Source organism: Bombina bombina, chromosome 2 (genome assembly GCF_027579735.1).
Source record: "Bombina bombina isolate aBomBom1 chromosome 2, aBomBom1.pri, whole genome shotgun sequence".
Classification (NCBI taxonomy): Eukaryota; Metazoa; Chordata; class Amphibia; order Anura; family Bombinatoridae; genus Bombina; species Bombina bombina.
The window spans coordinates 1,237,977,128-1,238,001,795 of record NC_069500.1 but is presented as its reverse complement, the minus strand read 5'-3'; the positions used below and the strand labels follow the sequence as shown (position 1 = coordinate 1,238,001,795).

The 24,668-nt window shown below is 39.0% G+C and overlaps 1 protein-coding gene across 2 annotated transcripts in view; it reads right to left on the bottom strand.

Annotated features, from left to right (window-relative positions):
• The window catches only part of ATP8A1 (ATPase phospholipid transporting 8A1), a 608,814-nt gene that overhangs the window by 412,967 nt on the left and 171,179 nt on the right, over window positions 1-24,668 (bottom strand). Inside the window, exons 8-9 of one of the 2 annotated variants that reach the window (XM_053704008.1) lie at window positions 12,417-12,490; window positions 6,031-6,100 (exon numbers count right to left, since the gene is read on the bottom strand). In XM_053704008.1, coding sequence (XP_053559983.1) covers window positions 6,031-6,100; window positions 12,417-12,490 — 144 coding nt within the window. Of the gene's footprint in view, window positions 1-6,030; window positions 6,101-11,177; window positions 11,252-12,416; window positions 12,491-24,668 lie in introns of both variants that reach the window. The other variant, XM_053704009.1, reaches the window with a different exon arrangement.

Below are 24,668 nucleotides of genomic sequence, written 5' to 3'. Positions count from 1 at the left end.
CCAGAAGTAATGATGACCCGTGGACTGACCACACTTAACAGGAGAAAAGGTATGCTCTGTCTGAATAACACTTTTTTGGGGGGTTTCATATCCCTTTAAAGGGACTTTAAATAAAATGTTTTCTTTTGTGATTCAGATACAGCATGTATTTCTCAACAACTTTTCAGTTTACTTCCATGATCAAATTTGCTTCATTCTCCTGATATCCTTCGTTGAAGGAACAGCAATGCACCACTGGCAACTAGCTAAAATATAATTTATTGTCACCTGACAAATTATTTTCTTTCTTAGTAGTGAGAGTCCACCAATTCCTACTCTTGCTAATGGGAAATATCACCTGGCCTCCAAGAGGAGGCAAAGACACCCCAAAAGCATTAAAATATCCCTCCCACTTCCCCTATTATCCCAGTAGTTCAAACTGAGGATATGGAAAGTAAAGAGATAAAGGGGTAAAGATCAGATAAATTCTTAACCCGCCCTGGATGTATCAGTTATCAATAAATTATATATTTTCTTTCTAATGGTAGTGAGAGTCAACAAAGAATTTAGGGTGGGAAGAAGGGAACTCAGACCCTAGTTGTTAGGCACCACCATTTAAAGAATCCTTCTCTCAAACGAAGCCTCAGCCAAGGTGAAAACATCAACCTGATAAAACATTCTAAAAGGTATGCAAGGAAGACCAGGTAGCAGCTTTGCAAATCCACTCAACAGATGCCTCATTGTTGAAGGCCAAGACGTAGACATTGCTCAAGTAGAATGAGAATGTAATGCGTTACGGAGACAGCTGACCCACCTTCAAGTAATCCATATGGAAAGGCTTCACAGCCATAAAAACAAAGGAACAGCAGTGGCCTTTTGAGCCTTGCAGTTGCCAGAAAACAGCACAAACAGGTATGAGGATTGACAAAATTCCTTGGTTGCATGAAGATAGAACTTTGAGCTAGAAGGTAGGTCTCTTAGGAAGGCGCCACAAAAGACGCAGACGACATTCTTACGAAGTCTGCATACCGAGTCCTGTGTGGCCACGCTGGAGCTAGAAGAATTGCTAATACCACTTCCTGTTGTAGACAGGCTATCAATGTGGAAGAAGAAGAATTCGAGGGAACAGATAAACTAGATTGTAATTCCAAGGAACTGTTAACACATCCACCAACTCCACTTGCGGGTCTATTGACCTCGACCCGTATCTTGGTGGTTTGAAGTTGAGATGTGATGCCATGAGATCTCGTTGAAAACATACTGGTTCAGTGACCATTCGCCCGAGAGCAGAACCTGTCTGCTCAAAAAATTAACTTCCCAGTTGTCCACACCTGGGATGTGAATAGCTGAGATTAGACACTGATAATGTTTTGCCCATTGAAAGATGCAAGATACCTCATGCATTGTCAAAAGGCTGCGGTTTCTTCGTTGATGATTGATATATGCTACCATAGTGATATTTTCTGATTAAAATCAAATAGATTGGACTGAACGTAGCTGGGGCCACGATACCAGTGCACTGAAGATGGCCCTCAACTCAATATTTATGGGAAGAGAAGCTTCACCTATTGACCACACTCCTAGGGCTCTTCGAGTTCCCCACACTGCTCCCTAACCCGACAGACTTGCGTCTGTGGTTATAATCTCCCAGGATGGGCCTAGGAAACTCATACCTTGAAGACTGGGTGGTGAAGAAATCCACCAGAATAGACTTCCTTGTGCCCAGGTCCAGAGAAATCACCTGTGATAGATATGAGTGATCCCGTTTCCACTGTCTGAGCATGCACAACTGAAGGAGTCACAAGTAAAAACAAGCAAAGGGAATATCATCTGAGGCTGCTACCATAAGACCCACTGCCTCCATGCATTGTGCTACAGAAGGGAGAGGAGTAGACTGCAGAGCCCGACAGGCAGTCTGAAGCTTCTCCACATGTTGAAAGATTCTCATGGCCATAGAGTCTATAATGATTCATAAGAACTCTTTTCCATGTTTTTTTTCCAACCATGTGTCTGTAGATACCAAAGTAACTTCTCCGTGTGTAAGGTTGTTAATTGTAAAGATGGTGCTTGAACCAATATGTCATCCAAGTATAGAGCCATCACGATGTCCTGTAGTCTGACAACAGCCAGAAGAGCCCCCAGAACCTTTGTGATGCCGTGGCCAAACCAAAAGGAAGGGCCCTGAATTGGAAATGATTGTCCAGGAAAGCAAACCTGAGATACTGTCAGTGATCTCGATGTATCGGAATGTGAAGGGTGTGCATCCTTCAGATCTATCATGAACATGGATTGTCCTCGTAAACAAGAGGAAGAATGGACCTGATGGTTGAATGAAAATTTTTTTGAGACACTTTAGGTCTAAAGTTGGTCAAAAACTTTCCTCCTTCTTTGGAACAATGAAAAGATTTGAGTAAAGCCCTCTTCCTCTCTCTTTTCCAGAGGTACAGGACGATAATCCACATGGAGATCAGATCCTCCATACAAAGTAGAATGGCCAATTCCTTGTCTGGTCTTCTAGGGACGCGTGACAGAGCAAACCTGCCCCTCAGGGATGTGAACGGAAGCCATGAGACACGATGTCCAGGACTCAAGGATCCTGAATGGAACAAGCCCAAACCCCTGAACCAGGCTTAATTTGCCCACTACCTGGCATGATTCCAGGTCTGGGGCCACCCCTTCATGTGGAATTGGAGTCTTCTTGGGCTGCTTATGCTTGTTCCAGACTGGATTAGGTCTCCAAGTATCTCTATTCTGACAAAAAGAACAAAAACATCCCATTGGTCTCCATTTTTGTCTGGATTTTTGGTCCTGAGAAAGGAAGGCTCCTTTACCGCCTGTAACCATTGAGATGATAGAAATCCAGACCGGGCACAAACAGGTTCTTGCCTTTAAATGCCAGGGAAAGAAGTCTCAATTTGGATACCATGTCCACAGACCATGATTTTAGCCAAAGCGCCCATCTAACTTGTACCGCAAAACTAGAGTCTTAGCATTAATGCAGAGAATCTGAATAATTGCATTATAGATTAAGGAATTTGCAGTCTTCAAAGCCTGTATGCTGTCTTGAATTCCCTCCAAAGGTGATTCTACCATGATCAATTCAGTTAAAGAATTACACCAGAAAGCGGCAGCTCCAGCCACAGCCACAATACTCACTGCTAGTTGGAAAAGGAAGCCACCTTCTAGAAAAACCTTCCTTATTTTATCCCTCTAATTTTCTATCCATAGGATCCTTAAAGGACGCCTGTCCTCCAAAGGAATAGTTAAGCCAAGGTGGAGATAGCACCATCTATAATATCCAATTTGTGAACCTGTTTTTCTTCTACAGGCTTAGTCTCAGATACCCCTAAGGTGTTTAGAACATCTTTGAGTAAATATCTCAGGTGATCCAACTTAAATTTAAATGTAATATCTTCTGTTTCCTTATCAGACTCCTTAGATGATTCAGAGGATGAAAGTTCACCTTCTGTACTAGACAAGGATTCGTCATCATCAGATACCTGCAGCTGTCTGACAGCAGACGTCCCGACAGAACTGCTGGTTCTAGAATCAGCAGAGGAAAGCGTAATCTTTCTCTTCCTTTTATCTGAATGTGGCATGGCGCTCAAAGCTGCAGATACTACAGAATGTGATTGGGTCGAAAAATCATGAGGGAAAGGGCTAACTTCAGTTTGAGACAAGGGAGCAATAATTTTGGGAACTAGGCAACCCCAGCTGAGGTTGTAAAACTGGCATTTGTGGGCATAATAGAAAAGGAGAAGCAGATGGTGAGTGGGAATCAGTACTGGGCAAAGTTTCAGCAGTAGTCAGAGTACTAGGGCCCCCAGAATGAGACTGCAGTAGAGATGCTAAACATACTGCATAATCGAGACGGAGGGCAAACTATGTCAGATTTGCAAAGCATGCATTTGTTAGTGTCAAATAAATTTGGCACCAAATCCCCTTCCCGATAAACCTCATTCTTGGCTATGTCCATCTTACACCTACAAACAGGATCTACTAATTGATCCGATATGTGCTGGATTAATGGTGATATCACAGACACCAATTTATCACAAAATTCCCACTGTACTCCTATCCCACAGTCATAACCACCCTGATCACAAACTTTGACAATTAGGAGCTCCTTTTGAGGTGTCTTACCACCACCAGGGCCAGCGATTACTAAACCTGTAGCACCGGCTGAGAAGACAACAAAAATGCTGCACACTTCCCAGCACGATCAAACACATTGAGAGATCTTGTGGCGGAAAAATACTTAACCCTTACTGTTGCCCAGCCATTATGCAAAAGTTTCTCCCAGCAATCTTGAGTCTCCTATTCAGAGACTGTATACATAGTGGTAAAGTAGTTGTATTACACACTCCATGTGGTCTTACCGCCTGCAACGGGACACAGAACTGAACTACAGCTTCCCCATAGAAAATCCCAATAAATTTGAGAGAAAAAATGTAAAAAAAAGTAACATTTTAAATTAATAGGTGGTACTCTCCACACACATACATAGTCCCTGTTGAAGCCCCGGTATCTTTGGAGCAATATAGGGGTGAAACGTACGTAGGCAAGCTCCCTGAGATGCTACACATACTGACCACCTTAAGAGGTTCCCTGATGACATCGTAACATTGAAAAAAATATTACAGGTAGTAAGAACGGCACCTGATTATCATCTGAGTCGACTCCTAATGACAAGCTCCACACCTGAGTCTTTTCCAAACCACAATGGTGAAGGAGGAGTGAGCGGCCTGGTTACAATCTTAGAAGTGATCATACATCGATTCCCTGTCTGTTTGAATAATCAGATTACAAGAGGAAGATAAAGGTAAAGACACCTCCATAGGATCAACCGGTTAAAGATTGAATGCTGACCGGATAAAGAGTGAATGCTGAAACAGCACTTGGGATTCAGCTCACAGCCTGTATATATGTGTGGTGTTTGCTACAGCAAAGAAGCTGACCTCAGATGACATCAAGCCCAAGAGAGGCGTAATAGCGCTGGACTAAGCACAGTGTGCATCTGTCTGGAGGACTCAAGAGCAAACAAAGTGGAAAAACTCGACCACTAACACAGTTCTAATCGACTCAACAGATGATATGGTAAAGTAAACTTTTACGTCTCACAGTATAACATCAAATTAGCACAGACAGTGAGAGCGGTATTGATTAATGGATCCAGCTGACGATATGGTAAAGTGAACTTTTACTTTTCTCAGCTCTGTGGGACATATGCAAAACCAATTGCAGTGCTAATTTTACATTTGTTACTTTGGTTTCGTTAGCCTGTTGCAATATAAACTCTCACTCATGTTACATGCTTTTTGGGGGACTAACCATTTTTGCAACATAACTACAGGTTATCTTTGAATAAGGCTGGCCAGTCAAGTGTGCATATGTATCTTTTTTAAATGTGTGTTCAGGTGTATAGGAATTTTGCTTACGAGTAATGCAAAGGTCCACTGTTTTTATATCTGTTTCTGGAATAAATTGATATAAGATTTTTTCAAAAAGAGTGCTTAAGTCCCTTTTCTTTATACAGAGTTTGTCGAAATTCTGTAACCAATTCTTTCTTTGTTAAACACATATAAATGACTTTATGAGGGTCTGCACCATTGGATGTGACTGCATCTATTTTTTCTGTATTTAACTATTTAAGCTAAATACCTAATATCTCTCCCCATTTATTTATATATATATATATATATATATATATATATATATATACACACACACGCACAATATATATATATATATATATATATACACACACACGCACATTATGTATGTATGTATGTATGTATATATATATATATATATATATATATATATATATAAAAATAAATATATGATAACTTGGGTCTGGAGATAGAAGACATGCGGATGTATTACATATTCACTTTTCGTTAGACTAATCTACAAAGCTCAAAGCCTGGTGTTCAAGAGGCAAACTCAAAATTGTACATTACAACAAAATCAAACTGTATTATTGGAATGTTGGCAAAATTACATTTATTCTAATAAATAAAAGAACCCACGCATGATTGATTTACATACCTGTCGTATTTTCAAATTTGTTTCTCCATCGAGATTTGAAGTTTCAATGTAGCACATAGCTTGAGGTTCACTGAGTAAGAAAAAAAATATTTTCACAATGATTAATACATGTAAAAACTGAAGTACCTATTCTCCCACAAACTATTTATTGGAAGAGAAAGCATTGATTTTTAAAAGATTTGGGTAGACTCCAAACAATTAAAAGGATTAAAAAGATGCCCTTTGCCAATCATTACTAGCTGCCAAAAAAGCAAAAGTGAGAGAGGTATGTTTAGATGTAGACTTCTGTGAGTGCTGACGCGTTTCATGAAATTAGATATTTGCTTTGAATCCATTACCCTGCTGAGTACTATCTGCAGATGTTTAATATCTTACTAAGAAAAGAAATTGAATTGACAAACAAATTTAAATAATAAAGAATATTAATAGTGCAAAATGGATGTAAAAATGAAGGCTTTGCAGTGTACTAAATTACAAATTGTGAATTTGACAAAACAATTGTATTATTCTATTGCCAGGATATTGTATTACTGATGTCAGCTATCGATTACCTTTAGAAAACGACAGGATTATACTTAAATAAAAGCAAGCATGCTACTGCATTTGCATCGTCATGCATTTGCTGTGTTATGTTAAGATGCAGAGCATTCAAAAATTGTGTGCGCTTATTTATGCTACATGCGAGCAAAATCACTTCTCATGCCAGAAATAAATGCACCTTACAGTGTTGTCTGCAAAGTAAACACCTTTCTACTTTTCTACTACAAATTGGCAGAAAAGGAAAAGAAGCTAAACACTTCAAACAGGGTAAACAGCAGCAAAAAAACAAACAAAAAAAAGGTAAAATAATGTGGTTGATTAGTATAAGATAGCTAAAGACATAGAAAAGCTGAAGTGCTTAAACATGCAGTCACAATGTGCAAGACAGAAAAGAAGAATACACTCACAGCATGCTTTAAATAAAGGTGCAATTGCAAGGGATCCTCTACCATAAATATCAAATATATCGTTTTAAATAACTGCATCTTTATTCCAAGACTGACCTGCCTCACTTTAAAAGGACACTAAACCCAAACTTTTTATTTTATGATTGAGGTAGATAATACATTTTTAAAGAACATTCCTATTTACTTATATTATCTAATTTGCTTAGTTTCTTAGATATCTTTTGTTGAATAAATAGCAATGCACATGGGTGAGCCAATCACACAATGCATCTATGTGCAGCCACCAATCAACAGCTACTGAGCCTGTCTAGATATGCTTTTCAGCAAAGAATATCAAGAGAATGAAGTAAATTAGAAGTAAATTAGGAAGTTGATTCAAATTGCATGTTCTTGATAAATCATGAAAGAAAAAAATGGGGTTTCATGTCCCTTTAAATAACAATACAAAGCTTTAACTCCAAGATGGTTCTTCAGGCTTTATTTTTGTAACCCTGATACATACTGCACAGTGATTGGTTTATATGTGCAGGAGCTTGTTTAGGTTTTTATCCTAAATGGCCACAATGTATTAAGATAGTTAAGATTCAAGAGTCTTTTTAAAGGGTGTGCCCTGGGCCTGCAAAACAATGCATAGGTTTGTCACATGACAGTTTTAAAGGGACAAACTACTGGGTACAACTACAGTTGCATAGCTTCTACTCACCATGCTATTGTTTTTCCTCTTGTGCCCGCAGATGTCCTTAAAGCCATTCTTTTATTTTAACCCTTTACAAGTGCTGGTTAGTGAAGTTCTGCATCTTCACACTTGGCGCCGCTATCTTGCAGTTTAAGTTTTTTTCAAACCATGTGACAGAAGCAGTGCACACTCATAGATCAGTGATATTGCAGTCTTCTTGACGAGCCTTATTGTGTATAAAAGAATACAGAGCAGGAGCAGCTTGTTTTGAAGAGGCTGCATGGTCCATAGTTGCCAATTGTCCGGTTTCTCCTGGGACAGTTTTTGGCTTTACGTCCCTGCCTTTTAAGTTTGTCCCTTTTTCAATTCAGTCTGTATATAGTTTAAAGGGACAGTATACTGTAAAATAGTTTTTCCCTTAATGTGTTTACAATTGCTTTTTTTACCAACTGCAGAGTAAAAAATGTATGAAAATTAGCTTTTTAAGGTTTATTTCTGTATATTAAAGCTCTGATTTTGTGTTTTGAAGCCACAGCCTAATAAAATAGGTTGAGCTTGTAGGTATAATCAGATCTCATTACTGTATCACATTATGCACATATACCTGCTTCTTTATCTTATATCTGTCCATAAAACAATCACCAGTACTTGGAGAGAACAATGGAAAATCAACATTTTATTACCTTATCTCTGCTTTATCACACTGGGAGTGTAATTTGTTCTGCTGGCTGTGTTTACAAAGCTTATCTATAGCTGGTACGCGCGGCCACAAACTTTCAGAATAGGTGGGGATACCACATGCTAAATAAACAATTTCAAATGCCAATATAAGGGTAAAGGAGCAACTTGTAAACAATTTAATACACTCCAGCAGGTAAAGTGGATCATTGGGAACAAATTAAAGGGGAGAAATTTTTTTAGTAAACTGTCCCTTTAAGAGTATTATGTGCAGTACAGTACTCCCACCACAGAGGTAGCTGTGGCATTCGTCTCATTGCTTACAGTATGTTTGTTTCTGCAGTTTTCTGTGGTCTTCTGTTACACTGAAGTTTAGCAGTGTGTAGATACGTGTCCAGTAAGGAGAAGCCATGAGATATATAATACCAGGGAGGGTAGGAAACAAGGGAGATTAAGTCAGGCAGCTCAATAGTGTTGCAATGTTTGGAATATGTTTAATTACCCGCCATTTTTACACCGATGCTTTGCTTAGCAGGGGCTTAAAGGGACACTGAACCCAAATTCTTTCTTTCATGATTCAGATAGAGCATGCCATTTTAAGCAACTTTCTAATTTACTCCTATTATCAAATTTTATTCATTCTCTTGGTATCTTTATTTGAAAAGCAAGAATCTAAGTTTAGATGCCAGCCCATTTTTGGTGAACAACCTGGGTTGTTCTTGCTGATTGGTGGATTAATTTAACTGACCAATAAACACGTGGTGTCCAGGGTCTAAACCAAAAAATAGCTTAGATGCCTTCTTTTTCAAATAAAGATAGCAAGAGAACGAAAAAAATGATAATAGGAGTACTTGCTTAAAATTGCTTGCTCTATCTGAATCATGAAAGAAACAATATGGGTTCCGTGTCCCTTTAAGATATCAAGCTCTTCATGTGCAGGGCCTGGAATTTGCAGAACATACTAAAAATCCAGATCTACTAGGGCATTTCTGGGTCTATTAACCTATTGCCCACAATCACTGCTGCAGCAAAGATAAAAATATGAATAGTTACCTAATAAAATGCCACCCATTTGTGAGACCATTAATAGTGTCTTAGCAAGTCCTCAACATATCTGCATATATTTTTCTCAGCAGCCCCAAAGACAGCAGTTAGCATGTTTAAAGGGACACTGAACCCAAATGTTTTATTTTGTGATTCATATAGAGCATGCAATTTTAAGCAACTTTCTAATTTACTCCTATTAATTTTTCTTCGTTCTCTTGCTTTCTTTATTTAAAAAAGAAGGCATCTAAGCTAAGGAGCTAGCCAATTGCTGGTTCAGACCCTGGACAGCACTTGTTTATTGGTGCTGTCTAATCAGCAAGGACAACCCAGGTTGTTCACTAAAAATGGGCCGGCATCTAAACTTACATTCTTTCTTTTCAAACAAAGATACCAAGAGAATAAATAAAATGTGATAGTAGGAGTAAAATAGAAACTTGCTTAAAATTGCATGCTCTATCAATCACGGAAGAAAAAAAATTGGGTTCAGTGTATTGAGTGTATCAAGATATTGAGGCTGTGTAACAGCTATATAAACTAGGCTGCTTTGTGGTGTCCTGCTATACAGATGCTGAAGGTATAATAATGTAACCCTTGCTTGCTTATTTTTATACATGCTGTAAAGTTTTTCTTCCTATGACAGTTATGTACTTGAGAGTAAGGGAGGTGATGAGAAGCTTGATGATTTAACCTGCGTTAAAGAGCTATAACAGTGCATAAAGAATATGTTAGAGCAATTTTATTATGGCACCATTGCTTTCCCATAAACATGTATTTAACCTCTGCAAATGGATTAAACACATACTTAAATTCAGTTCCAGAGCAGCAATACACTACTGGGAACTAGCTAAACACATCTGGTGAGCCAAGTGACAAACTACCAATGTGTGTAGCCACCAATCAACAGCTAGCTTCCAGCAGTGCATTTTTTTTAAACAAAAGGTACCCAAAAGAACAAAGTAGAAATGAATTAAAAAAATGACATGCTCTGTCTCAATCATGAAAGTTTAATTTAAATGTTCCTATCCCTTTAAGTACTTAGTATGGCTAAATTATACTATTATTTATGGACTTGCTTGGGGTGGATTGGAGTGGGTGGAGCTATATAAATCTTACATCGGTATGGCTCTACTGCAATGTGTCCCTGCAAAGAGTTTTTAAAAAAAATATTTTATGTAACTTTTAAATAGTGTACAAAAAACTGCAAATATGTAATGCCTCTGCTTTCTGTTTGTATGCTAAACCAAAGCGCAAGGTACAGCTGTCAAAAAGTCAGTAACACCACTGATCTGTGACAAGACACTGCTTCTATCACAAGATGCAACAATACGCTACAAGATGGCGGAGCCCAGAGCTTTACTGGTTTCTGAATTTATGGGTTAAAATAAGAGAAAGGCTTTAAAGAGAGCTGCAGACACAAGAGAGAGGGAAAAAACAGCATGTTGGGTAATACCAATGCTACTGTATTTGTACCCAGCAGCTTACTATCCCTTTAAATGATTTTAAACATATATTTTGCATGCAGATCTTTATATATTCAGTGATTATTTTCTGAAGCATAAATAAAACAAAAATAACTTAAATGTCCTTTTAAGGAACAATTGTAACTTAGACTGATCAGTTGATATAAACTGAAATAATCTTAATGTAGCGTTTGGACTAAAACATTGAAGAAAGTTTCAGAACTTTCTCCTGATAGCCTCAATGTTCTGGAATATTTAAGAAATGCTAAAAACTAACTGTAATAAATACGTGTAAGAGGACCCCGCTTGCACCTTTTTCTGTACCACCAGTTTTCTGACCTTGACGAAAGACTGATGAGATCAGCTGGGAGATGTTCCCCATTGGTAACTTTCACTATTTCCCCTATAGTCACCTACACATGAGTCCCAATATGAAAATGATCAGAACACAAAATGAGAAACATGAAGGAAACAAAAGTGGACAGAAACATAGATTTAAAGACCAAGTAAAAAAGCACTACATATGTTAATAGAATATTGAATTATGTTTTCAACACCAGTTTTAAATCAGGTCAAGAAAGTAATGCAAAATTGTATTTGCTGAATTTAACCACAACGCCATCTACTACTTTTAATAATTATTTTTGCAGGTAAAACTTGTTTAAATTGTACTTGAAACTTACACACATCAGCTGTGTACGTTCTGTGAATGCTCATTGGCTGGAATGCACTTTCTGCTAATTCTCATTGGCTGAAATTTATTTTTTAGCATATGCACATATGGCTGCCAATGAGCACGTGAATCTAATAATTAATGAATCTTAGCAATGCACATTAGAAGGAAGTACACATCTGATACAGCTGTATTGGATTCAAGTTACATTTAAACAGCTTTTAACGTTTTCTTCAGGCAAAACCAGCAACAGACAAAAATCACAATGATCAAATGCTGCGCGTTTTTAATATGAATGAAAGAAAAAAATGGAGTCATTAATGTGTGTCACTTAAATTCACTGATATAGAATGTCTCCTCTTCTCTTACTTGCCAAAAGAAGTATTTACACTTTTGTAAGAAGATGGTATAAATAGATATTTAGACAGCATAAGACGACAATATTATTGTTTTTTTAAAATTAGTGATACAATATTGGCAATTTTTAAAAAAAAATTATATATAGATTGCATAGATTAGACCTGATTAAAAAAAAAAGATATTGAAAACATGAATTACCACATGGGTGGGTTTAATTAAAATAATCCAAGGAAATAATGATGAACAGTGGTTTAGATAGTTGACTAAATGAACCCATGAAATGGATTCAGGGACTCATCTTTTTATACCAAAAAAATGTAAACAACTATAAAATCAACAATGATAACCCTTCATTTTAACACTACTTGCAACCATTTTCAGAAAAAAAAAAATTAGAAATATATTCTTTTGTCAATCACTGTGAAAAAGAGCAAATAACTTTGAAAAATATGCCTGTTTCATCCTTACTTCCTTGGATCAATTACAAGTCAATGCAGGGTAGAGAAACCAGACTCTACAAGGTTAGCAAAAGTAGGTGTCTCTACCTTGATGAGAGAAGTATAGTGTCAGCGGGTATATATTCTGTGCCATTTATTTTAACTATATCTCCAACATCTATCTGAAAAAAACTGGGAACTGGTTAATACTCCTGTGTACAGAATAAGACAAGTATAATAACACTTTTTAAAGAAACAGTGGTAAATCTAAAAGGTATTGTATTTTTTAAATATGTGTTGAAGTTTGCAAAACTGTTAGTTGTATAAATTAGCATATGCTTATAATATTACAAGTATGGCATGCTCTCATTCATTAAAGCTGGCAATTTTATAATTACTAATCTGCCAAAGGGTTAATCACATATGTAAAGTCCTGCTCAGGAGCTCGATGCATTGTAGCATTATAACGTGTGCAGCAAAAAAATTAAAGATTCCACTACCGAACCTGAAAAGACATTTTGTGCAAGAACCGGTTGGGTTATCTGACGTGAATAATAGAAATCTATTTCCTGGGGGACATTATTATGCAACTACAGCTTTACACATCTAGAATTATTCAACATGATTTTTGTGGCACTCATACTAATGCTTGCACAATTTAAAAATGGGAGCATTATAAAAACTAAATTTATGCTTACCTGATAAATTACTGTCTTTTACAAAGATATGAAAAGTCCACGGATTTCATCCTTACTTGTGGGATATTAACCTCCTGCTAACAGGAAGTGGCAAAGAGCACCACAGCAGAGCTGTATATATAGCCCCTCCCCTTCCCCTCCTCCCTCAGTCATTCGGCCGAAGGTTATAGGAAGAGAAAAGGAAAGGCTAAAAAGGTGCAGAGGTGACTGAAGTTTTAAAAAAATAAACCTGTCTTAAAATAACAGGGAGGGCCGTGGACTTGTCATATCGTAAAAGAAAGTAATTTATCAGGTAAGCATAAATTTAGTTTTCTTTTACAAAGATATGACGAGTCCACTGATTTCATCCTTACTTGTGGGAAACCAATACCAAAGCAACAGGACACGGATGAAAGGGAGGGACAAGACAGGAACCTAAACGGAAGGCACCACTGCTTGAAGAACCTTTCTCCCAAAGATAGCCTCAGAAGAAGCAAAAGTATCAAATTTGTAAAATTTGGAAAAAGTGTGAAGGGACGACCAAGTCGCAGCCTTAAAAATCTGTTCCACAGATGCATCATTTTTAAAAGCCCATGTGGAAGCCACAGACCTAGTAGAATGAGCCGTAATTCTTTCAGAAGGCTGCTGTCCAGCAGTCTCATATGCCAGGCAGATGATACTTCTCAGCCAAAAAGAAAGAGAAGTAGCCGTAGCTTTCTGACCCCTACGCTTTCCAGAATAAACAATGAATAATGAAGTTGATTGACAGAAATCCTTAGTTGCCTGTAAGTAAAACTTTAAGGCACGGACCACATCCAAGTTATGTAACAGACGCTCCTTCTTAGAAGGAGGATTAGGACACAAGGAAGGAACAACAATTCCCTAATTAATATTCTTATTCGAAACAACCTTAGGAAGGAACCCAGGTTTGGTACGTAAAACCACCTTATTAGAATGAAATATGAGATAAGGCGAATCACACTGTAATGCTGAAAGCTCAAACTCTTCGAGCAGAAGAAATGACAACCAAAAACAGAACTTTCCAAGATAATAGTTTAATATCTATGGAATGCATAGGTTCAAACGGAACCCCTTGCAGAACTCGAAGAACTGAATTCAAACTCCAGGGAGGAGTAATAGGTCTAAATACAGGCTTAATTCTAGATAGAGCCTGACAAAAAGACTGAACATCTGATACATTTGCCAAACGTTTGTGAAACAGAATTGACAAAGGTGAAATTTGTCCCTTTAAGGAACTTGCTGATAACCCTTTCTCCAATCCTACTTGGAGAAAAGACAAAATCCTAGGAATCCTAACTTTACTCCATGAGTAACCCTTGGATGCACACCTATAAAGATATTTACGCCATATCTTATGATAGATCTTTCTAGTCACAGGCTTTCTAGCCTGTATCAAAGTATTGATAACTGAGAGAATCCTCGCTTCGATAAAATCAAGCGTTCAATCTCCACGCAGTTAGTTGCAGAGAAATTAGATTTGGATGTTGGAAAGGACCTTGAATGAGAAGGTCCTGTCTCAATGGAAGTTTCCACGGTGGCAGAGGGGACATGTCCACTAGATCCGCATACCAAGTCCTGCGTGGCCACGCTGGCGCTATCAGGATCACTGAAGCTCTCTCCTGTTTGATTCGAGCAATCACGCGTGGGAGGAGAGAAAACGGCGGAAACACATAAGCTAGGCTGAACAACCAAGGTACTGCCAAGGCATCTATCAGTTCGGCCTGAGGATCCCTTGACACAGCTCTGCTGTGGCGCCTACCTGCCCCCAGGGTACTTCAAATCAAGTTTCCAACCCTTCAGACCAGCTACACAGTCCAGGAGCCACCGAGTTACTGTTTGCTGCTGCTAAGCCTGAAGAAAAGTCAGAGTAGGCCCAAACAACACCACATGGAAATGCAGTTTTGCACTAAAGTAAAAATACACACACAATATAACCCTCAAGCATAAAACCAATAAGTTTTAAGTGCCAAAAATAAAAAACATAAAACATTGTTTTTTATATTGTCTCCCATGTCACATAATGCCCAAATATCAACTAATGATAAATATAAAATAGGAACTTCAGTAACACCCCTTTTATTAAAATAGGTTTTACTGCTTACCCCATTCCCATACAGGGAAATAATGCCAGCCAGTTCTGATACACCAAGTCTCCTCAGAAAAAAAGTCTGCACATACCTTAATGCTGCTTGTAGCATGAAACCGGTCTCCACACTGAAGATGTCTCATGGTTACCTTCAGAAGTCCATGATGATCTTGGAGATCACTCTTGGAAGAAGAACTAGAGGCGGGAAGATATAAGCAGGTTGGCAACACCAAGGAACTGCTAACGCATTCACCGCCTCCGCCTGAGGATCCCTGGACAGGTACCTGGGAAGTTTCTTGTTTAGATGGGAAACCATCAGATCTATTTCTGGAAGACCCCACATCTGAACAATCTGAGAAAACACATCTGGATGGAGCGACCACTTCTCGGATGTAAAGTCTGACGGCTGATTTAATCTGCTTCCCAATTGTCTACACCTGGGATATGTACCGCAGAAATTAGACAGGATCTGGATTCCGCCCAATAAACTATCCAAGATACTTCTTTTATAGCTAGGGGACTGTGAGTCCCACCCTGATGATTGACATATGCCACAGTTGTGATATTGTCTGTCTGAAAGCAAATGAATGGTTCTCCCTTTAACAGAGGCCAAACCTGAAGAGCCCTGAAAATAGCACAGAGTTCTAAAATATTGATTGGTAACCTCGCCTCTTGAGATTTCCAAACCCCTTGTGCTGTCAGAGATCCCCAGACAGCTCCCCAACCTGAAAGACTTGCATCTGTTGTGATCACAGTCCAGGTTGGACAAACAAAAGAAGCCCCTTAAACTATACGATGGTGATCTAACCACCAAGTCAGAGAGAGTCGAACATTGGGATCTAAGGATATTAATTGTGATATCTTTGTATAACCCCTGCACCATTGATTCAGCATACAAAGCTGGAGAGGTCTCATATGAAAATGAGCAAAGGGGATCGCGTCCGATGCTGCAGACATGAGACCTAAAACTTCCATTCACATAGCTACTGAAGGGAATGATTGAGACTGAAGGCTCCAACAAGCTGAAACCAATTTTAATCATTTCTTGTCTGTTAGAGACAGAGTCATGGACACTGAATCTATCTGAAAACCTAAAAAGGTGACCCTTGTCTGAGGAATCAAGGAACTTTTTGGTAAATTGATCCTCCAACCATATCTTTGAATAAACAACACTAGTTGATTCGTGTGAGATTCGGCAGAATGTAAAAACTGAGCTAGTACCAAGGATATCTTCCAAATAAGGAAACACCGCAATACCCCGTTTCTCTGATTACAGAGAGTAGGGCACCGAGAATCTTTGAAAAGATTCTTGGAGCTGTCGCTAGGCCAAATGGAAGAACGACAAATTGGTAATGCTTGTCTAGAAAAGAGAATCTCAGAAACCGATAGTGGTCTGGATGATTCGGAATATAAAGATATGCATCCTGTCTGGACATATAATGACCTTGCTGAACAAAAGGCAGAATAGTCCTTATAGTCACCATTTTGAAAGTTGGTACTCTTACAAAACGATTCAAAATTTCCAGATCCAGAAATGGCCTGAATAAATTTTCTTTCTTTGGGACAATGAATAGATTTGAATAAAACCCTAGACCCTGTACCTGAAACAGAACTGGTATGATTACCCCTGAAAGCTCCAGATCTGAAACACACTTCAGAAAAGCCTGAGCCTTTACTGGATTTGCTGGGATGTGTGAGAGAAAAAAATCTTCTCACAGGAGGTCTTACTCTGAATCCTATTTGATTCCCTTGAGAGACAATACTCTGAATCCATTGATTTTGGACAGAATCTGCCTAAATGCTTTGAAAAAATCTTAATCTGCCCTCCACCAGCTGAGCTGGAATGAGGGCCGCACCTTCATGCAGACTTGGGGGCTGGCTTTAGTTTCTTAAACGGCTTGGATTTATTCCAACTCGAAGAAGGTTTCCATTTGGAACCAGATTCTTTGGGGAAAGGATTGGGTTTCTGTTACTTATTTTATCGAAAAAAACAAAAGCGGTTAGAAGCTTTAGATTTACCCTTAGGTCTCTTATCCTGAAGCAAAAAAACTCCCTTCCCCCCGGTGACAGATGAAATAATCAAATCCAACTGAGAACCAAATAAATTATTACCTTGGAAAGAAAGAGATAGCAATCTAGACTTAGATACCATGTCAGCATTCCAATATTTGAGCCACAAATCTCTTCTAGCTAAAATAGCTAAAGACATAGATCTAACATCAATTTTGATGATATCAAAAATGACATCACAGATAAAATGATTAGCATGTTGAAGCAAGCGAACAATGCTAGACAAATCAGAATCCATTTCCTGTTGCGCTAAACTTTCTAACCAAAAAGTTGATGCAGCTGCAACATCAGCCATAAAAATGGCAGGCCTGAGAATATAGCCAGGATATAAATAAGCTTTCCTTAGATAACATTCAAGTTTCCTATCTAAAGGGTCCAGTCAACACATTAGATTTGCATAATCAACAAATGCAAGATAACAAGACAATACAATAGCACTTAGTCTGAACTTCAAATGAGTAGTAGATTTTTTTATAACAAATTTCAAAGTTATGTATATTTCCACTCCCCTTGTACCATGTGATAGCAATCAGCCAATCACAAATATATATACGTATAGTCTGTGAATTCTTGCACATGCTCAGTAGGATCTGGTGACTCAAAAATTGTAAATATAAAAGACTGTGCACATTTTTTTAATGGAAGTAAATTGGAAAGTTGTTTAAAATTACATGCTGTATCTGAATCATGAAAATTTAATTTAATCTGAGTGTCCCTTTAAAGGAAGTACTATCTTCCATAGGAATAGTAGTACGTTTAGCAAGAGTAGAAATAGCCCCATCAACTTTGGGGATCTTTTCCCAAAACTCCAATCTAACTGCTGACAAAGGATACAATTTTTTAAACCTTGAAGAAGGGATAAAAGAAGTACCAGGCCTATTCCATTCCTTAGAAATCATATCAGAAATAGCATCAGTAACTGGAAAAACCTCTGGAGTAACCACAGGAAGTTTATAAACAGAATTTAAACGTTTACTAGTTTTAGCATCAAGAGGACTAGTTTCCTCAATATCCAAAGTAATCAACACCTCTTAACAAGGAACGAATATACTCCATTTTAAATAGATAAGTAGATTTGCCAGTGTCAATATCTGAGGTAGGATCTTCTGAATCAGATAGATCCTCATCAGAGGAGGATAATTCAGTATGTTGTCGGTCATTTGAAATTTCATCAACTTTATGAGGAGTTTTAAAAGACCTTTTACGTTTATTAGAAGGCAGAAGAGCAGAAAATCTTTTATATTCACAGGGATATCATTTACATTAGATGTTGAAGGAACAACAGGCATTGTACTAGTACTGATGGATACATTCTCTGCATGTAAAAGCTTATCATGACAACTATTACATACCACAGCTGGAGATATAATCTCCACAAATGTACAACAGATACACTTAGCTTTGGTAGAACTGTTATCAGGCAGCAGGGTTCAGATTGAGACATCTAGCAAATGTAAGAGAAAAAAACAACATATAAAGCAACATTATCAATTTCCTTATATGGCAGTTTCAGGAATGGGGAAAAAATGCAAACAGCATAGCCCTCTGAACATAGAAAGAGGCATATAGGAAATGGGGTTTAAATAATGAAATTAGTTGGCGCCAAGTATGACGCACAACGAAAAGTGACATTTTTTGGTGCTAACATCTGGAAATAACACACTCGCGACATTGCATACGCAACCTTGTGCAAGGAAACTCTGCATCAACTAAGACGCCGGAAATGACGAATTTGCGTCTCCAGGCGTACCTTTGCAACAAACAAAATTCTTGCACCAAAAATGACGCAATAAACATCAGCATTTTGCGACCTCGCGAGCCTAATTTTGCCCGCAAAAATTTAATGAACAAGCAGTCAATTTGAAAAAAATACTAAACCCAAGGTAAGAAAAATATTTTCCTGAATATGTTTTTTTCCCCAAATATGAAACTGATAGTCTGCAAAAGGAAATATACATAAACCTGACTCATGGCAAATATAAGTACAATACATATATTATATATAGAACTTTATATTAATACATAAAGTGCCAAACCATAGCTGATAGTGTCTTAAGTAATGAAAACATACTTACCGAAAGACACCCATCCACAGATAGCCAAACCAGTATTGAAACAGTTATCAGTAGAGGTAATGGAATATGAGAGTATATTGTCGATCTGAAAAAGGGAGGTAGGAGATGAATCTCTACGACCGATAACAGAGAACCTATGAAAAGATTTCCCGCGAGGAAAACCATAGAATTCAATAGGTGATACTCCCTTCACATCCCTCTGACATTCACTGTACTCTGAGAGGAATCAGGCTTCAAAATGCTGAGAAGCGCATATCACAGAAGAAAATCAAGCACAAACGTACTTCACCATCTGCATAGGGAGGCAAAGTTTGTAAAACTGAATTGTGGGTTTGGTGAGGGGTGTATTTATAGGCATTTTGAGGTTTGGGAAACTTTGCCCCTCCTGATAGGATTGTATATCCCATACGTCACTAGCTCATGGACTCTTGCCAATTACAAAAAAATTTTTTATTTCTGTGGGCTACCCCTGGCTTAATTTTTAAAACAAAGTGATGCAACAAAAAAAATCATCTGAATTAGAACAGACAGAATTATATATGTACTTAGGCAATATCATAAAATGTAGTAGACTTTAAAAAACAAAAACAAAAAAACTCTAGCCATATGGGATTTAATTACTTTTGCCTCTAATTCTGTGTGACATACCTATTAAGAAGATACTAATGCATTAGAAATAATGCAACACGTGTATAACAAACAGGAAATCTATGCAAAAAAAATATATATACATTTTTTTAAAATTAACCCCTTCATGCTATAAAGACGTTCCATGTCGTCCTAATAGCGATGGACTTTAACACCGTTAGGACGGCATGGAACTTCCTACTTTATATGGTGTACTGCAGCCTCCATCTTTTTATTCATGAAAAATTGGACTGGGGGCATGCCTAGCAGCGTAGGCAGTAACCCATGATCTAATCGTGGCCTTGAAATCACATGATTGCATCAACAATCGCGTGATTTCATTTTTACAGCAAGTGTTTATATCGGATATTCGGTCTCCGATCTAAGCACTTGCCCCCGGTATGAAGGGTTTAAAAAAAAAAAAAAGTCAAAATCTTAACATGCTTTAACATTACTTCACTGGAACCCAGGATAGTGCATTAAGTTAACTTCATCATTGTCACTGTGAGACATATCTGCGATAATTAAGTCACAAGTGTGTTTTGCTACTGAAAATATGTTAAAAAACAAAACACTAAATATTGCTACCTAAAGATGTAGTTATGTATGAAGTATGTTTTTCACCATGGCTATGACAGATATGTTCCAAAGTAATATTTGTGGTGTTATGACAATACATCCAATAAAATAAAAAGCATTCCCTTCAGCAACTCTTGCAATATGGTGTTAAAAGGTTTTAACAAACACAGGAAAACACAAGATGCAACACGTTTAAATAATTGACAGTCTGGTTCTCTAGCTTTGACACCATTTTAATATTTCCGCAACTTTAACTGTCTCAATCTGTGTACATTTTATAATATACTCTATATCCAGCGTACCTTGTTCTGTATGGATTAGTTTAAGAATGCCCATAACATGGTTAATATCAAAGAATGCACTCACACTAAACAAAAACCTCATTATTTTCTTTCATTAATGTGATTATATTGTGGCAGGGCTAGAGTGTGGGTTAATCTTTTGGATCCAAGAGAGGGTTACAACAATATTGCTGCTTTGTTCTTTTTAAAGATTTTATTCAAGTTTGACAGATATGAATACAAGTAATACAAGAAAAGCCTATATAAATATGCTGTACTCAAATGCACTGCTTTAAAAGATGTCTTAACCTGCTCATTTTTCCTAGGAACAGAATTCACAATGTTGTCTAAAATGTCCTAAATTCAATGTCTGCTTGGGACACACAAATCAATTACGTACAATTTTCCTAGTGCTAGCGAACGCAGCCAAAAGGTAAGAAAAACAGAATTTATGTTTACCTGATAAATTACTTTCTCCAACGGTGTGTCCGGTCCACGGCGTCATCCTTACTTGTGGGATATTCTCTTCCCCAACAGGAAATGGCAAAGAGCCCAGCAAAGCTGGTCACATGATCCCTCCTAGGCTCCGCCTACCCCAGTCATTCGACCGACGTTAAGGAGGAATATTTGCATAGGAGAAACCATATGGTACCGTGGTGACTGTAGTTAAAGAAAATAAATTATCAGACCTGATTAAAAAAACCAGGGCGGGCCGTGGACCGGACACACCGTTGGAGAAAGTAATTTATCAGGTAAACATAAATTCTGTTTTCTCCAACATAGGTGTGTCCGGTCCACGGCGTCATCCTTACTTGTGGGAACCAATACCAAAGCTTTAGGACACGGATGAAGGGAGGGAGCAAATCAGGTCACCTAAATGGAAGGCACCACGGCTTGCAAAACCTTTCTCCCAAAAATAGCCTCAGAAGAAGCAAAAGTATCAAACTTGTAAAATTTGGTAAAAGTGTGCAGTGAAGACCAAGTCGCTGCCCTACATATCTGATCAACAGAAGCCTCGTTCTTGAAGGCCCATGTGGAAGCCACAGCCCTAGTGGAATGAGCTGTGATTCTTTCGGGAGGCTGCCGTCCGGCAGTCTCGTAAGCCAATCTGATGATGCTTTTAATCCAAAAAGAGAGAGAGGTAGAAGTTGCTTTTTGACCTCTCCTTTTACCGGAATAAACAACAAACAAGGAAGATGTTTGTCTAAAATCCTTTGTAGCATCTAAATAGAATTTTAGAGCGCGAACAACATCCAAATTGTGCAACAAACGTTCCTTCTTTGAAACTGGTTTCGGACACAGAGAAGGTACGATAATCTCCTGGTTAATGTTTTTGTTAGAAACAACTTTTGGAAGAAAACCAGGTTTAGTACGTAAAACCACCTTATCTGCATGGAACACCAGATAAGGAGGAGAACACTGCAGAGCAGATAATTCTGAAACTCTTCTAGCAGAAGAAATTGCAACTAAAAACAAAACTTTCCAAGATAATAACTTAATATCAACGGAATGTAAGGGTTCAAACGGAACCCCCTGAAGAACTGAAAGAACTAAATTGAGACTCCAAGGAGGAGTCAAAGGTTTGTAAACAGGCTTAATTCTAACCAGAGCCTGAACAAAGGCTTGAACATCTGGCACAGCTGCCAGCTTTTTGTGAAGTAACACAGACAAGGCAGAAATCTGTCCCTTCAGGGAACTTGCAGATAATCCTTTTTCCAATCCTTCTTGAAGGAAGGATAGAATCTTAGGAATCTTAACCTTGTCCCAAGGGAATCCTTTAGATTCACACCAACAGATATATTTTTTCCAAATTTTGTGGTAAATCTTTCTAGTTACAGGCTTTCTGGCCTGAACAAGAGTATCGATAACAGAATCTGAGTACCCTCGCTTCGATAAGATCAAGCGTTCAATCTCCAAGCAGTCAGCTGGAGTGAAACCAGATTCGGATGTTCGAACGGACCCTGAACAAGAAGGTCTCGTCTCAAAGGTAGCTTCCAAGGTGGAGCCGATGACATATTCACCAGATCTGCATACCAAGTCCTGCGTGGCCACGCAGGAGCTATCAAGATCACCGACGCCCTCTCCTGATTGATCCTGGCTACCAGCCTGGGGATGAGAGGAAACGGCGGGAACACATAAGCTAGTTTGAAGGTCCAAGGTGCTACTAGTGCATCCACTAGAGCCGCCTTGGGATCCCTGGATCTGGACCCGTAGCAAGGAACTTTGAAGTTCTGACGAGAGGCCATCAGATCCATGTCTGGAATGCCCCACAGCTGAGTGACTTGGGCAAAGATTTCCGGATGGAGTTCCCACTCCCCCGGATGCAATGTCTGACGACTCCGAAAATCCGCTTCCCAATTTTCCACTCCTGGGATGTGGATAGCAGACAGGTGGCAGGAGTGAGACTCCGCCCATAGAATGATTTTGGTCACTTCTTCCATCGCTAGGGAACTCCTTGTTCCCCCCTGATGGTTGATGTACGCAACAGTTGTCATGTTGTCTGATTGAAACCGTATGAACTTGGCCCTCGCTAGCTGAGGCCAAGCCTTGAGAGCATTGAATATCGCTCTCAGTTCCAGAATATTTATCGGTAGAAGAGATTCTTCCCGAGACCAAAGACCCTGAGCTTTCAGGGATCCCCAGACCGCGCCCCAGCCCATCAGACTGGCGTCGGTCGTGACAACGACCCACTCTGGTCTGCGGAATGTCATCCCTTGTGACAGGTTGTCCAGGGACAGCCACCAACGGAGTGAGTCTCTGGTCCTCTGATTTACTTGTATCTTCGGAGACAAGTCTGTATAGTCCCCATTCCACTGACTGAGCATGCACAGTTGTAATGGTCTTAGATGAATGCGCGCAAAAGGAACTATGTCCATTGCCGCTACCATCAACCCGATCACTTCCATGCACTGAGCTATGGAAGGAAGAGGAACGGAATGAAGTATCCGACAAGAGTCTAGAAGTTTTGTTTTTCTGGCCTCTGTCAGAAAAATCCTCATTTCTAAGGAGTCTATTATTGTTCCCAAGAAGGGAACCCTTGTTGACGGAGATAGAGAACTCTTTTCCACGTTCACTTTCCATCCGTGAGATCTGAGAAAGGCCAGGACAATGTCCGTGTGAGCCTTTGCTTGAGGAAGGGACGACGCTTGAATCAGAATGTCGTCCAAGTAAGGTACTACAGCAATGCCCCTTGGTCTTAGCACAGCTAGAAGGGACCCTAGTACCTTTGTGAAAATCCTTGGAGCAGTGGCTAATCCGAAAGGAAGCGCCACGAACTGGTAATGCTTGTCCAGGAATGCGAACCTTAGGAACCGATGATGTTCCTTGTGGATAGGAATATGTAGATACGCATCCTTTAAATCCACCGTGGTCATGAATTGACCTTCCTGGATGGAAGGAAGAATAGTTCGAATGGTTTCCATCTTGAACGATGGAACCTTGAGAAACTTGTTTAAGATCTTGAGATCTAAGATTGGTCTGAACGTTCCCTCTTTTTTGGGAACTATGAACAGATTGGAGTAGAACCCCATCCCTTGTTCTCTTAACGGAACAGGATGAATCACTCCCATTTTTAACAGGTCTTCTACACAATGTAAGAATGCCTGTCTTTTTATGTGGTCTGAAGACAACTGAGACCTGTGGAACCTCCCCCTTGGGGGAAGTCCCTTGAATTCCAGAAGATAACCTTGGGAGACTATTTCTAGTGCCCAAGGATCCAGAACATCTCTTGCCCAAGCCTGAGCGAAGAGAGAGAGTCTGCCCCCCACCAGATCCGGTCCCGGATCGGGGGCCAACATTTCATGCTGTCTTGGTAGCAGTGGCAGGTTTCTTGGCCTGCTTTCCCTTGTTCCAGCCTTGCATTGGTCTCCAAGCTGGCTTGGCTTGAGAAGTATTACCCTCTTGCTTAGAGGACGTAGCACTTTGGGCTGGTCCGTTTCTACGAA